The 16,801-nt window shown below is 35.8% G+C and overlaps 1 protein-coding gene across 1 annotated transcript in view; it reads right to left on the bottom strand.

Moving 5' to 3' along the window:
- Window positions 1-16,801, bottom strand: part of CNTN5 (contactin 5) — a 607,373-nt gene that overhangs the window by 300,768 nt on the left and 289,804 nt on the right. Inside the window, exon 4 of the mRNA XM_058822197.1 lies at window positions 8,631-8,761. Within this exon, the coding sequence (XP_058678180.1) occupies window positions 8,631-8,685 (55 nt within the window). The 5' untranslated portion in view covers window positions 8,686-8,761. The remainder of the gene's footprint in view (window positions 1-8,630; window positions 8,762-16,801) is intronic.

The raw sequence follows: 16,801 nt of genomic DNA, 5'->3' as shown, positions 1-16,801 counted from the left end.
CCCCAACACACAACCACAGAAAAATTTCATCAAAACCAGCTCTGATGGAGCATTTAACAGAATACTAGAAAAGGCCTTTCTACTTGAATACCCAACATTAAGGTAGATAAATTCAAAGAAGTAAACTAAACCCACTGCTGAAGTGGTCTCAGTACATAGCACATCTAGCCATGTTGCATAAAAGCCAAAATTGCAGGATATGTTCTTCACTATTATAACATTTTCACACTACTGCACTTAATAGGGAAAAGCCTCCCTATCAAAGCAGTCCACTGAGCAAAGCAGTTACCAGTCTCAGTGCTGCATGGAGCTTGATAAACTGCCTCCCACTGCCTTATCATGGAGCAATATATGCATATATCCCATTTTCTGACAGGAGTGAGATTTATTTTTCACACTCTTTTCATTCAGTTTTGGGAAGACATTTAGTCACAGTGCAGTTAAGAAGTTGCTGTCACTGAACTGCTAGCAACAATTTAAACAAAGGCACTATAGAGTTGACTAGTGCATCAAGTCTGGAACAGCAAGAAGTTTCCCCACAGCTACCTACATTCATCAGCTCACACAGCTATGAAGTGTTTATTCATCATTAGAGATGTGACCTCTCCACATCAACCAGCTTGTCTCCCATGCAGAGAAACTGGCACATTTTACTCTTACCTAATTTAGTAATTTTTCCAAATAACAATAAGGGTTTCAACACAGGTTGTTGATTACTATTTTAGGGTGACTCCAAAAAGTGTTTTCAAGTGGTAAGAAGACATTTTACATAATCAACTGATAAAAAATAAAATAGAAACAAAACCACATAAGTGGATTTTTTAAATATGAAGATTTCAGGTATGATACAGGCAACAAGTAATAACTTCATATTGGCTAAAATTGCTCTGAGTTTAACCTATTGCCATTACTCCAAGGGGAAACCCTGAGAGAAAAAGGGAGCAATTCCACCTAGGGAGCAAAGGAAAATACTTGCAAGGAAGCAGATTATTTTATGTGTGGCCTTCTAACGCAGATAGTTATCATATATAGAATAGCTATGGATATTAGCTGTGAGAAGAAAATCATATCATTGCTGAAAGTTTGCAACCTTAAAAAGTTGATTTTTTATTCAAACACAGCAACGAGTCTATCTTCCTGGATAATTTCTGATGGTCTTTTACATACATTCCATTTTTTATGCTCTAAATTTATTCAACCCATGGTAGCAATTAGTTTCTCTGATGTTATTTGCAACAAAAATATTTTGCATTTGAAAGAGCATTTACCCTAAAAGTGTGGTCTGTCGTTTGTCAGTTCAATCTTGTGTTGTCATTAAGTATAATTTACCATGCTAGGTAAAGCCAGAAGAGACCACCATACACACTTGGCAACATATAACTTGAAGAGTCCTGAATGGAACTTTTAACCAAAGAAAAGTAAACTCTGAAAGTCTCAAGAACACAGAGAACTTTTGCAATAATATGTTTGCTACCTAGTGCTGGAATTGAGCAGTGAGAAATAAATACAGAAAACACCCTTGCAGGTATTTTTGGATATTGTTGTGGTTTTTTTCCCTGACATCTTCCCTAACAGAGTGTGGGTTTTTTCTCAGTTATTTACTGCAAAAATTATCAGCAATTTTAGATTTTTCTTGAAGATTTCCTTCTTTCTTAAGATTATTCTTTATAGGTAGGAAGCAACCTTTAAATTAGATTTTGTCAGAAGATTTGAGCTTGGTATTCCTTACGGTTAAAAGCCCCAGGTGCTATTTCTTGGAATAAGGCTGGAGATTAACCAACAATTTGGTTTGCATTCAATCTTGCTCATGTGGTTGTAGGCCAGTAAAGTAGCAAAAATTCCTGAACACATCTAACCTGATAATTTGATAGCATATTGAGAAACTTCTGAGCAGCTCCATGAAAGTAAGCAATAGAGAGCTTGCTATGCTCTGAATGAACACCCAGGGGGATGTAGAACATGTGTGAAGGGGAAACAGGGATTAGTGCAGCTCAAAATGACTTTGAAGGCAACCCAGCCTTACTGTCTTACAGTGCAGGTACATGCACACACACACACAAACTCACATATTCATTTACGTCCACCACAGAATTTCTATTAGAAACTTGAGAAAACATTTAATTTTTAAAGTAATTTAATTTTGCTTTCCAACTTAAAGCATTGTCATATCTGCCAGCCTCCTAGCAGACCTCTTCCAATATTGGTTTAACCTCATTACTGAAAAACTAGTATCTCATTTCAAAGCTGAATTTGTCATAATTTCCAAGGTTTCACTGCCTTTTTATTGCACTCCTATTAGAAAAGGCCAGGTCAATGCTTAAAAAACGTTGTGCTAACCACTAATGACTTTTTGAAATGAAGTTAATAACTTATTATGTATTTGTGATATTGTTACTGCTGCTTGGAAACTCTAAATTATTCGCTATTATGAGCTAACTACTCCTTGTACATGTCTGGCACTGGAAGTAAGAGAAAACAGACTTAGTTGCTTGTTAAGACCAAGTATTGCTCTTTTTATTACTTGTGATCATGAGAAGTGATCATCTAGAAGCACACTTGAAGAAAATTATAATCGCTTCATAGAATGAATTACTTTTATCAGCAAACCAATTACAAATATTCCTACAAAAATTGTATCACTGTTGCAATGTGTAGTATAACAGCCAAATTCCCTGTAGTATGAATGAAAGTATAAGATTCCTGGGGATGAGGACTTCTGGTGAAGGCCCACACACTGCAGTATTTGGGAAAGTATGACATGGAATATCTGAGAAAAGTCATAAGAACAATTTTCAACATCTTGCTGGCCAGCAGTAGGAAACCAGCTTTATAAATTGAACATAGAAAATTGTAAAAAATAAAGAATAACCCAGACATGCATACAAGCAGAAGGATTTATCCTAAAAATATTTTCTTAAATCCATACTCAGTGTCCTTTTTCGTGCCTGCAATTTTTCCCATTCTTAACACTCATGATTATTTAACATTAAATTACATCAGGAATCTGGAAGTAGTAAATATCTTTTTACCTTTCCATTCTTCTTTTGAATTAAACTTAAAGAAATTGCAATATTTAGCAAATAAGTGCTTTGCTCCCTGATTCAACCAAAGATCCAGGAGAGAGAGGATATGGACAGCAATCTGCCTTAGTTTTCAGTGCTGCGGCTGTTTTCTTGCCTTGCACCCTTTGCAAATGCAGTACGTCAGGATGAGCAGTAGAAGGTTTAAGTGTGTTATCTCTCCCATTTTTACTCAGAAGTCTGTGAACGGGAAGGTCCCCAGGCACTAATACTTATCGAGAGCTCTGTCTCCAGGATTTTATGCTCAGCTATCAAAGGTGACAAAGCTGCATGGTATTTCCTATACTACCATCAGTGCAGGGCCAGGGTACTGTGGGTAACTGCATAGATTTATCAGTGATAAACACTGGTCATTCATGTGTTCATCACTCATATGACAGAGTAGCAGCTTTTCACATGCTGTCCGCTGAATTGGGAAGGACATTGTCTAAAAAATGGAAGAACAAAAATGAGAAATTGTCCTGGAACTCAGAGTGGTATGCATATTTATATACTTTGGTTAATGAATTTGTGACCCTTAGGCTATGAATTTTAATCCTGTCCATGGCTGCTGTAGTTCTGAAAGTTACATATTGAGCAGGTTTGTGATGTGTTTTGGAAGCTGATAAGTGCAAATGATAGAGACAATTCCTAAAAGCCCCCAAGCAGCCAGATGGAGAGGGATGGGCACGAAAAAGACAGGAAGCACTTCAGATCCATGCCAGCTGCAGGTCAAAACTATTACAGGACTTGTGTGTTTGCTTGTGCTCTTTTACTTAAGAGCATTTTTGTAAGTCTCCATTCATATTATGTTCTAGCAAATAACTGCTCAGAAAAAGTCCTGCTGATTCTAACTTTGAACACCATAATGAGGGATACAAGGAAAAAAACCTCTATATTGAGGCAGTCATTTCTTAGTAGTAAGAGTGTTTTATGTGGAAACGAATGAATGGTGCATAGAGATGAGTTTTAAGGACAAATGTTTACCCACTCAATGCTATGAACAGTGACCGCAGGGTCTCAGAGGTACTGCCTCTATCTTGTGAACTCTTGCTACTTACATTATACCCATAATTTTATTGATGCCATGAATTATACAGTCTTACAGAGAAAATGAGTCTCACTTTGACCCAATTAACATGCAGAAGGTAATATTACAGAAGTAGATCAATGGGCAGGGGAACAAAAAGGCATACAGAATATGTGTTAGATTAAAATAGAATTAGAACTCTATAAATACTTTTCACTCTATTATGCAACTTTTAGCATATATTTAAATTTGAAACATCTTGTAACAGGCAGCAATAATTATTAAAAGGAATGACAGGAGTCCTATTCTCAAGCTAGCTTTTTCAAGTGTTTTACATCTGCAAATAAAACCCACTATCTTAATTTTTCTATAAATCATGAGATGATAATCTGACCTCATTTTTTTCTGTTATAAAAATACTTCCAAGAGACCTACTTGTCTCATTAAATGGTCAGGGGGCTCTGTTTTAAAGAAAAACCTTTCAGTAATATGCATTTCCAACTTCTTTGAGAATTCAGTGCAAGAAAACTTTAACAAGCCTAGACAAAGAAAAGGTTCTCTGCTTTTTCACACACTGTGTTCCTAGAGTGAACCAAAAAGAAATAGCCTTTAGTACATGCATAAAAGCTGACTCTAAAGTGATTATGGGGAACCAGGACAAGAGGAACCTGGGAGTATACACCCAAACTAATTCTGATGAACTTAGATTAAATTTAAACTGAGCAGCCCTGTACTTTATGTATTCCTGTAATCAAATCAGATTTTAAAAAGTTACTCTGAATTTCATATTTACAGTTTCCCCCACAGTAAACTATTCTTTTGTAGCATGCTGTCTTTCTCTACAGGAAATCTTTATAGGAGGAAGAAACAGAAAAGAAAAAAATCCCCCCAAAACCCTCCAAAAATCAACATTTTTATTCCAACTGTCAATTCAGTAGCGAGGCAGTCCCTAGGTCAAAAACAACAGCTTAATTCTTCTTCAATTCCATTTTGGCTTGAAGGGTAGTATTACAGATAAGAAAGAACATTTCAATCTTGAGATCTTCTTTTATCTGTTAATTATCAATATTTCATAGAAGTTAAATGTTTGACAATTTAAATGTATAACTGTGAGCTCTACTCCTTGACTACCTTTGCCTTAAACCAGAGTAAGATACATAATTTAGTCCTCATTCTCATGTTCAGAAAAATACATTTTTCTCCATTCAAATATTATTTTCCATATAGCCTAAGCACACTTCTATACATTCATGCTTAAGTACAACCCAAAATAACAGAGTCAGTTTTAAGACAAAAATGATATAAAAATGGGATCAACATAAACTAGAGAGGTCATCCCTTCTCTTGGATTCTTTCCCTTACCACTGCAAAATCAATACCACAGTGCAGAACTCTCTTCCAAACACTGCCTGCTGCTAGGAGTGATCCCATGATATGATGACTAAATGGATAAGTAAGTACTGAATTTTAACACAGTCTAGAAGAACAGAAATTGAATGAACTCTCTTCGTGGAGCAGCATCAATAGCTATTGCTCTGTTGTTAACAGTGCATTCAGGCATCAAACTTACTAGGCTGCCTTGAATTGCATCAGCTGTAGGAATGAACTATTTGCAGTTGTAAACATATTTTAATGAGTGCCACAATGTAAAAACATTTCCAAATGCAGGATGATGTAATCAAATATTATAGTTATGGAGACAGTAAATTGCTAGGTGTACAGATGATCTTATTAAAATAACTTCAAATCCAATTTTTTAAAAATTTTGTTAATTTCAGCTCATATAGCATAAAAATAAACAATGAATAATTATTAGTGCACATGAAGTGATTAAAATGTCATCTTATGCATGTGAAAAATATATGTTATCACATTATATTCAACAATATGTGAAAACAAGAACTGCAGTTAAAAATATTTCTTACAGAAGTTAAATCTACTATATTAATATGGAATAAAGATTTAAAAACCCTAAAGAATCACAAATTAGAATGAAATTTTAAAAAATAAATGCGTTAGAAACCATCAGATATAAGTAAAAAATTAACAGATGAGAGGAACAGCCAATTTTAAATGTGGTGCTGAATGACTGGCAAGAGTTTTCAGGGTAAAATGTAATTAAAATAAAATTCTTCTGTAAATATTGACTTTCAGTTTCAATTCCCAAGTAGTTACACACTCTTATGCTATATTAGAATTAGTCACTGCTAATGCTTTTAAGTCATTGCAAGATGTTGTTTGAATGTACGTGCCTAAGCAATGCCTGTGGCAAACACCTGAAGCTTGTTCCTGTGTATCCAATTTTAGGATACAGAATTGTCAGCATATGACATGTGTCTCACAAATTTTGAAACGTATTGATGTGTCATACAGAGTTAGGCAAATCTATCTGGAGCGAACTCTACAGATATTTTCTCTAACAGCAGTTGAGAGTAATGAGATATTAGCTATGTGAAACCAATTGCAGGCTCAGGTACATTAGTTTCACAGATAAATACCTTCTGCCAGATGTTAACATTTAAATCAAAGATTTCAAGATAAAAGAAATAATTCTTAGAAAGAAATCCTGTATTTAAATTTCTGACATCCTTCTGAATTTTGCATCAAATTCCTTGCAATTTTTAGCAATAAAAATATAAATATCAATTTTAAAAAATTAAATTACATTAATAGGTGGCGGTTGTAAGGTATTACTACTATTGGAATCACCAAAATGCAAACATTTATAATACAAACTAATATTTACAATGTGGCTGATAGTCCAGCACAAAGAAAACAGAAATTTCCCTGTCCAAAATCAACAGACTTAGATAACACAATGAAGCTACAAGAAAGAAACCAGATTAAATTAGACTCTCATGTATGCATGCAAACCATATATGTTGACATCCATGGGCACTTTCCATTATCAAATTCCTGTGTCAAATATAACTTTATTGTTACTAATCAGACTTTTAAATTTCATCTTGTGATGACTCAAACCCAATGAATTTTGGAAGAATTTGGGAAAAGAGTAGCTTAGTAACTGCTGAGATGCAATAATCATGTCTTAATACAAGGACAGCATTTGTCAATATCTTAATCTAAATCTTTACAGTTTCATCACTCAGTGTAGAGCCCCAGAGAAGGTGACTTTAGTTATGTTCCCACCCACCCTTAGGTCCCAATATGGACTGCGAAATGCTCCTTAGGCTTTGGCCTTGAAGAATTGCACCTGGACTAAGCCCCTCTCCAGCTTGTCAGAAAAACTGTCTATTCCCAGGAAGTAGAAGAGCAGCAGATTTTTTAAAAGGGCAGCCTTTAAAACATATTTTTCTTGGCTGAAAAACCCAAATGAAATAATATTTCTGTTGCTGAACCTTCAAAGAAAGTTACCAACTTGAATTGCATCCAGGATAGGATACTACTATGACTAAAATCCACTCTCTTGCAAACTTATAAAAAGTGATCGTAAGTGAGACCCTTTCAAGTTATGAGGGGCTGATGAGTACTAAAGACCACTGTCTATTGACATTATAAACAGTGGTCCAAAGTGAAGTTTTTTTTGAGCTCTCCATTTCCAGAAAATACTTGGCTAATGTGCCTCAAATATCAATAGAGCTGTGAAGCCAAGCAAGAACTTTTAGTAATAACAGACATGAAATTTTGGTAATAACCAAGGACTATTTGGACTAGCAACCTCTGAGACAGAACAAGTTTTGACTGCAGAAGAGGGGCCAGGTGGAGACAGGCAGCACTTTTCTGTGAGAAAGAACCCCAAAGCAGTACATCTGAGTGCAGGAATGAATGGCAGAAAGAGGAAATAGACTATAAGGTGAGACTGGGACCTAAACAAGATTTTCCACAAAAAAGTACCCAGCTCCAAGTCCAGGCAGTGACCCTCGGACCCTGGACATCCCATCAGCCACACTGATGCAGCTGGATTGCTGCTTGTCACCTGGGTTGACACTGAAAACAGGATGGGCATCCCCTTAACTGGGTTGGCACTGAGACCGGGGTGGGTATCCCTATCATCCGGAGTGATGCTGAAGTGAGGGTTGGTGTACCCTTTTTTACTTTTCTTTTTCCTCTTTCTTGTTCTCCCTTTTTCTCTTTTTCTTTCTTTAATTAATCTCTGCCTTTTTAATGAACCTCTATAGTTTCTCTTTTCCCTCCCATCCATTCCTCTTGATCCAAGACCCACTTCATTGTGCTTAATCACTCTTTTCCCTTTACACTACACTTTTTTCTGAACCCCACTGCCATGTGCCTACACAGCAGGTCAGGGACTAACATACCAATTTTCATGCCAATTGTATAATTTACCAATAATACTCCATGATTCTTTGCAGACTCTCTCACTTTTGTCATTTTTTTCAACCAATGAGCATTTTTGAATCTTATGGGCTTCCTTCCCTTAAGGGTGGTCAACACACTCAGGAAAATAGTTTTCATAATGATTTTCATCTTCTCCAGCATGCTTCTACATCTTCCTATTTCTGTTTGCAGTTAAGAGCCTTAAAACGATAAGGAAAGTTTTCTTGTTTTTTGTTTTGATTTACCTGAAAGACAGCCAGTGAGTGACAGAAACAGCAAGAGTTTCCATGACAGCCACATCCTTGGTCACAAAGGTCTTTCCGTCCCTCTTTGTGCAGTTGTTAGCAACGCTGACGTTTCTTAATTAAAGCTTAGCCTATTGGGAGAAAGACAGATCTCTGTTAGGAAAATTAAAAATATCTCTCAATAATGTGACAAACAATTAAAGAGACAAAGCTTCTCCTAATGCAATTAAAAATCTAGTTCCAAAGGACTCTCTATCCCTCTGACTCAGACTCAGAGGGATCTTGCTCCAGCAGTTAACAATGTTAATAGCTCAAATGTCTGTGGCAGTGCTCTGCATATATGCATATATATGACATGAATATCACTTTAAAACTACATGTGCTTTGAAGTTTTGAATTTCCAAAAAACCAAGATCAGAAGATAGTACACATATCTTTCACAGAAAATATTTTCAAAGCACATGGCCCAACATGTGTTCTTATTTTCCTTAAATTATCTTGATTTCTGATATGAAATGTTTCAAAAAGCTTATGTGGAAGTGTGGGTTAGATGAGTGGACAGTGAGGTGGAGTGAGACTTGGCTGGAGGGCAGAGATCAGAGTGTTGTGAGCAGTGGTGCAGAGTCTAGTTAGAGCCTGTGGCTCACAGTGCTCCCCATGGATCGGTACTGGGTCCAGTTGTCTTCAGCTTATTAATCAGTGACCCTGGCTGAAGGCAACCCTCAGGAATTTACTGATGATACAGAACTGCGAGGAGTGGCTGATTCCCCAAAGGTCTGTACAGCCCTCCAAAAGGGCCTCAACATGTTGGAGAGATGGGCAGAGAGGAACTGTCTGAAGGTCAACAAGGGCAAATGCAGAGTGTTGCACCCGTAGAGGAATAACCCCAGCACAGGCTGCAATCTGACCTGCTGGAGAGCAGCTCTGCGGAGAAGAACCTGGGGGTTCTGTTGGACAACAAGCTGTCCATGAATCAGGAGTGTGTCCTTGTGGCCAAGAAGGCCAGAGGGATCCTGGGGCACATTAGAAAGAGCCAGCAGGTAGAGGAGGGGTGATACTGCCCCTCAGCCCTGGTGAGGCACATCTGGAGTGCTGTGTCCAGGGCTGGGCTCCTCAGTACAGGGTAAACAAGCAAGTACTGAAGAGGGTTCATCTGAAGGCAATGAAGATGATGAGGGGTTTGAAGCATCTCTGTTGTGAGGGAAGACTGAGAGTGGTGGCAGAGCACTGGAACAGGCTGCTCAGAGAGGTTGTAGAGTCTCCTTCTCTGGGGATATTCAAGACCCTCCTGGACACAATCCTGTGCAGGTGAATCTGCTTTGGAAGAAGCTTTGAAGTAGGTACCTGCATACTTCCCTTTCAACTCAAACCATTAGGTGATAATTTTCCTGAAAGTAATATGTTGGTATATTTAGTATAAACAATTTTTAAAATATTTTAGGAAAATCCAGGTGTTTTTACTACTTGCAAACTGGATTGAAATAGATGCCAGATACAACTTAGTGTATGAAGAATCTACGAATACCTTTGAAAAAATCAGCACTTTTACAAAATATGTTGTTCATACTCATCTCCTACTCTTCCTCATATTTGTGATTTCTATCTGTCCCATGACATGAACATAAATTTTAGCTTAGTCTTTGATCAGTCTTCTTAGCTATCACTTTAACAATGTCAGCAACTTTACCACATTGGAATCCAAGAAATTTTGCATTCAAATGGTCTGAAAAGTCAGTCCAAAATATGAGAAATTTCAGCTGCTTTTGTATGGAAATATGTGTACTTCTGGTCTTTGACTTGAAAAGCATCAAGTTGCAAACATAATTTCCTATATATAATTAGTCATATCTATTCAGAAGGATTCTGAGATCCTCTTATTGGAGCCCAAGGAATCTTCAATCAGTAGAGGCTGTGATTTATAACTAAAAGAGCAATGACATGTGACAGAATTATGAGACAAGGGAGAACTTCTTTTGTTCCCCTATCCAACCCCTTTTGGGAATAATAGGATTCCTTCATATTATAACCAGCTTAGTTACATGCCATATTTGCTGCTTTGGGTGTCCTATTCTCTGTTAGAACCCTGACAGTAAGAGAACAGAAACAAAGCTCTACACATTTGCTAAAAATAAAAATATAAATCATAATGTAAAAATAGGTTCCCGCTGGATTATTCCATTTCAACTGTTCTCTGAGCATCTCTAGTTGTAACCAGTTCTGACAGTCTTTCCATCATATATAGAGAGACACACTGTGTGAGCACAAGATGACATCTCTTTATGTTGCTGGCAGTTATTCCTGCAACAATATAAAGGTGTAGCTTGTCAGCTTTCATTTAAACAGCACAGAAGATATGCTTTTTGACACAGATAAAAAAATCCCATTTTGGATTTTTACTTCCTTTCAGGTAACTCAGACCAGGGAAACTTAATACTGGACATACACATAGGTATAAGCAACCCTGAAAGAGAGCACAACAATCTGGTAGACGAGTGACTTTCCACATAGAGCTTGTAACTCATGTAAACCTCCACAGGAAACCTCCTCAATTAATTATTAATGTCTTCTGCCTTTGTTTTTCACTTCAGTGATAATCTGCTTTTCAGTCATTGTGTTCCTTTGGTTAGTGAATTATCTCATTCAGCATTCTTTGTTGGCCAGGCCTTTGGGAAATAAGTATTTTCATTAAAATTTAAATTTTTCCTTCATGGCCATATCCGTTAAAAAGAGTAAAGCAGAGTTTCTCCCCCTGCCCCCAACTTTATTACTTTTTCTTATTATTATTTTCCTAACATCTTTTCAGCTACTTTTAAACCAGTGAAACGCAGAAATTATTTTAACTTGGTGATTTTTCTCTAACATCAACAGGGAAACATATACCAAATTTTCAAACATTACAGAGTGAGACTGTTGCTGTTTTTATTACTAGGTATTACTGTGCCTATTGGATTAGACTGTTAAAATAATAATAATAAAGGTTGTGATTAGTAGAACAAAACACAGGATGAAGAAGAACTGGAGCCAAACAGTGGTAATATTAAAATAAAAGACAGATTTATACACATTTCTCTTTGTATTCTTGAAAGACAAGATTTTAATTTCCCTCAGAAATTTTGAAACAGAATGGTTTTAAACTTTCTGTGAAAAATAAGTTTTTTTTAATTAATGTGTCATTGAAAACATCAGAGTTATCACAAGTTGAGTGGGATAAAGAGCCTAAAGCTGAATAGCTATAGTAACTTTTATGTGACAACCCTCTGTACCCTGTACCTATCAATATAATACATACTTCAGACCTGTTACACAGGGATATGAAAATGTAAAACCAAAGGCAAAATATGCCACTGCATAGTTTTTAAAAAATCTGCATAGAAATCCTGATTATTTTCATAAGGAAAGGATTTTGCATCTCTAACTATTTTTCTATATTTCTTGTTGCTTGAAGGATAGTTGGCTGAAACTGTACTTGGCATATGGATGAATGAAATGCATACCAACATAGTAGGGTTGTTGAACATCTGGGGTTGGGGAGTACCAATCCTGCAGATGACAAAGACATTGATTCTGCATGTGTAGGGCTGCCACGGGGCATGTGGGGTAATGACAAAGGTGCTGTGTAGGAAATGACATGGGCAGGAGGATGAAAATGCTGTATTTAATAAAGATGTGCAGATAGTCAAATTTCTGTTCTAGATTTAATGAAGGGATGTACTCCTGGGTTTACTATCAGTGGTTGCCACCTATCTTTCCAATAACTGAACTCTCACCCTTAGACATGTGTGTGATTGAAGAATTCCTTTATGCTTATAGCATAAAGATCAAAGCTGAACTCAATCCATTAAGAGGAGCATCTTCTTTCTTACTAAAGAAAAAGAAGTGGAAAAAAGGGTCTTATTGCTGAAAAAAACCCAAATTAACATTCTGTTATACTTACAAGAAGAATCTTCCACTTAAAATTGCCTTATTTTAAACGTAGTTTAAGAGCACATACACCAGCAGTATTCAGCTGTTCTTGGTTTGAAAATTTTGTTAATTTTCTGTTTTGTTTTGTTTCTTTCCCAACCCTGACTACCACAAAAGGAGGAAGACTTTAAATCAAAAAAAAAAAAAAAAAAAAAGCAAAAGGTGCTGCTTAAAAGGACTTTAAAATAATTTCAGCTGAACAGTATCTATTTTTTTCCTCAGTTACAAATTAGGACCTCACAAAAATCCAACTGGCTTGTTTAAAATGGTTTTTTTGCTTCATTCTTCAAGAAAAGAAAATTTAAGCTGTCTAGAATATACTATTTTTACAGATGTCTTTTACATAATAGCATGAATTGACAAAGCACTAGTCAGATTTTTTATTTAAAGATGGACTCTGTAACATTTCTTGATTTTTTAAATTCTGTCCTGTTGTTATTCTTGTTTCTTTGCAATAAACAGAGTTTCAGTAAATTATTTTTTTCTTAATACCAAGGATATGAATTTTCCCTGAAAGAAATTTGTATAAAATGGGGATCTAAAATACAGATGTATATAATGTGGAGCAAGTAATTTATCTAACTTCTTTTCCAGCACAAAAATTAGAAACAGTTTTCAATTTCCACACAGTACTACCCCAGTTCTTTGTTTTCCCCAGGATTTCTGCCAAATTACTTTTAAAATTTATTTTAATTCTGTGTAATAATTGTAGAAAACTTATTAAAGCCCTCACCATTCAGTATGTTTTAATGAATTGCTTTAGCTGGTAGTGACAGGATGGATATTTTCCTGTGGTTCTGACTCCTAGCAGACTTTGTGAATACAGAGTACTAATTCAGTATTGTTAACCCTAATGTGCAAGAGGCTTGAACCAGATCCAGTGAAATCGTGCTTTTTCTAAAGGTAACAATAGCATCTACTATCATTAATATTTGTTTTCTGGCACGTAGGGTAAATTTAAATGCAATGCAAGGATCTGTTCTTTTTTAAATTAAAATACTTTTAAACAAAGCCTTTAGCATAGATACTGTGACACTGATATCAAAATGATTTCTTCTGTTATCACTAGCTAATTTCCCTTTTCCATCATATGCATATTTATCCATTTAGGTGTAGCGACGTGAAAGAGATGATTGCTTAAATTCACATCCTCTCTCAAAGCAGTGGAGCAAATTTTTGTGTCTACAGTGACTATACTTCTCAGAGGAAATGTTGTGACTTGTCACAAAAAATAAAAGTTTTCGCTGTAATATTTTTTTCCGATATCAATATATATTAGAAGAATGTTCAAATTATTTCATTTTCCCTTTACTTTCAAAAAAGGAACGTACAAACAGGTAATGAAGAAATAACACCAGTGATATGCAATTCTGATGTTCTAGATAGAGTTGCAAAAGCAGGAAGTAAAAAGAATTAGAAACTGAGCCATTCCCACCCATACATCCAAACAGAAAAAGAAGAGCATATGCTGTGCAGAACAAATATACTTGGATTGTTTTAGGTAGTACTATTAGGAAATCCTTTCATCACAGTTAGTAAGTGGAGGATGTTGGCATAAGGTGCAATGAAACCGCTAATTATATACCTTACTCAGGGTGGCAAAGCTATGAGATCAATAAACGCAACAAGCTAAGTACCAGTGACTGGGCTTTCTGTTAAAAGGCTTGTTATTGTCTTGGAAGAAGACAGAGGTCTGCCTGAAGACAGAGGTTAAAATACTTCTAGACTTTAAAGCCTTCTGAGCTGCACCAAACTCTCTCTGCTTCCCAGCACAACCTCTTCTGCAATCAGGGCTCGGAAGATATGAATGGAATTGTTGCAGACAACAATTCAGCCTATCCTCCTCGTTCCCATGAGGATCAGACCTCTAATGCTGACACCACGGAGAATTAGAGGCTTTAGAAAACCAAAGGCTCCGATATTACAAAGCTCATAATGGATAGAGGAAGTAGCTTGGCTGGAAATTTTTAAAAAGAGCTGGTCTGTAAAGATCTCCCTAATGAACAGTTAGATATAAAGTCAGGCCACAATTATTACAGACAGTGGTTATACAGAATATAAATAACCTCAACTGAGTTCATGGCCCTGCTTGCTTTCAATAAAAGTTTTATTTGTTCAGTCCAAAGTCTTTTTGACAATACTGTTTTTATATTGGTATAAGTTCACTAAAACCATATGAAGTTAATATTTGATAAAAGTCATACTATAGACACTTATACAATGAAATATCACTGAAATTTGTTAGAGGAAAAATGAAAAAGAAGTTATATTAAGCTAATGTAAACAGCAAGGCATCTTGTAGGATTGATTACTACCCCAATGAAAGATCATTTATTTGCAAGCTTTAGTAATTGCTCAAACTATTGTAAAGGAAAATTAATAGAGATCAAGACTGAACAGTTAAATAAAAAAATTTCAGAGTTGTTAATGAACACTCAATTTACTGCTAATAATATTAAAAGTTTATTCTGCAGTGGAAGCTTTCTTTGTCAGGTTCCTTTTGGTGAGCAACCAAGACTTTCAACATCTAAATTAATTTTTTATAAGGTTTTTTTTTGTGTTTTTTTTTTTTTTTTCTTTGTTTCTTTTTTTTTTTTGTGTGTGTTTTGTTGTTGTTGTTTTATTCATGATAGTAATAAATTTTCAAAGATACCAGTTCAGGTCTGGGAAGAAGCAGAGAATGCTGTTCTACAAAAGAATCAAATAACTTTTTCTGAAATAATGATCAATCACAATTTCTATACCGGTGAATGAACATCTGAACTGTCACTCTAAAAAACAAACCAAAATATTTGATTGTTAGCACTGAATAAGTATCTCAAAATACATATTAGTCCATCTAAATTATTCAGATGAATCAAATCTGTTTGGAATGCTGTGCAAAACACCCATACAATAAAAACTTAATATTGTACTAATATTGTATTAAATATTGATTATTTTATAGTATTTGAATATATTTGCATATGCATATTTAAAATAGAATGTTTGTATGTAAGATGCAGAACGTCCGTCTCCCTTTCCAACATTTCAACCAGTTGACTGCATTTGCATTGTGTCTAATATTATTTTTTTTTTACCAAATCAACCACTAATATGTCTAGAGGAGAGTTACAACATCACTTGACCAAGAACTGGTTTATGCAGAATTATATGAGGGATTGTTCAGTGCTATTTGTTATAGAAACTAGATCCTCTTTGACATTGTTACTGCAAATCAGACCTAAAATGCTTTTGTGTGCTCAAGTGAAGATGGCAGAAAGAGTCCTCAGCTTCTCTAAACCAGCAGTACTGAGGCGCTCTGTTTGGTAACATTCACATCAATAAAGCTTGAAAAAGCTAGAGTACTGCTCAGGCAGTCAAATGACTTGGGATATACCTGGAAGTACGGGGTGCTGAGAAGAGTGAAAACCATGAACTCCTGTCTACTTTCAGGCATTGGGGCAGCTTCAAGAAGCTGCTCCCACCACAAGGCATGCCCTTGTTCTCTGGTGAATAAAATACCTGTTGGAAGAGGCCTCCTGAGAAGGGAAGGAGTGGAATTAGATCTGTTGTGGATTTTTCCCTCTATTTGCCAATCAGACTGACAGCTTCTAAAATTCAGCTCACATTTCAGAGAACAAGCAGCTGCTGGGGATAAAGCAGGTTAAAAAGCATTGCTCTCTCATAAATGCAACATGGATTCACTCAGCAGCATGATTTTGAGATTTCTTGAAGCCTGGGCTGGAAATAACAAAAATTTTTTCACAAACACCACAGTTAAGCTGTTTGGTTTCTTGTGTGAACTTTATGACCAGTCATTTCTCAAAGTCTCTCAAGCTGTCATTACACACTCTTCAATTTTTCTTATTTTTTGGTTTTAGTTCTGACAATATTATTAATATCTAACAGAAAAAAAAGAATAAAGAAGAAAATTGTGTATAATTTGACACTTTGGAAATGAGGTCTATAAGCTCTCTTGTTAGAAAATGAAGAGGAATAGAAAACCAGAAGGAAAATTAATTCAAAGATTTTTGACAGTTATTTTGAAGTGAGATGAACAACCTCATTCTTTTTGCTAACTCTGATGGAAACCTGATTGCAGCAGAAACCTAGACAGCTTAAATTATTCAATTAACTTTCCGATGGCTAAAGCTGAGTGATAACAGTCTTAACTTGTCTTTTTTCCAGTGTATATGGAAGTTTCCACGATGGGAAAACTCTACTGG

The sequence above is a fragment of the Ammospiza caudacuta genome, chromosome 2, assembly GCF_027887145.1.
Source record: "Ammospiza caudacuta isolate bAmmCau1 chromosome 2, bAmmCau1.pri, whole genome shotgun sequence".
NCBI lineage: Eukaryota > Metazoa > Chordata > Aves > Passeriformes > Passerellidae > Ammospiza > Ammospiza caudacuta.
Note: the sequence above shows the minus strand (reverse complement) of the source record. Positions and strands in the feature narration are given on the sequence as shown.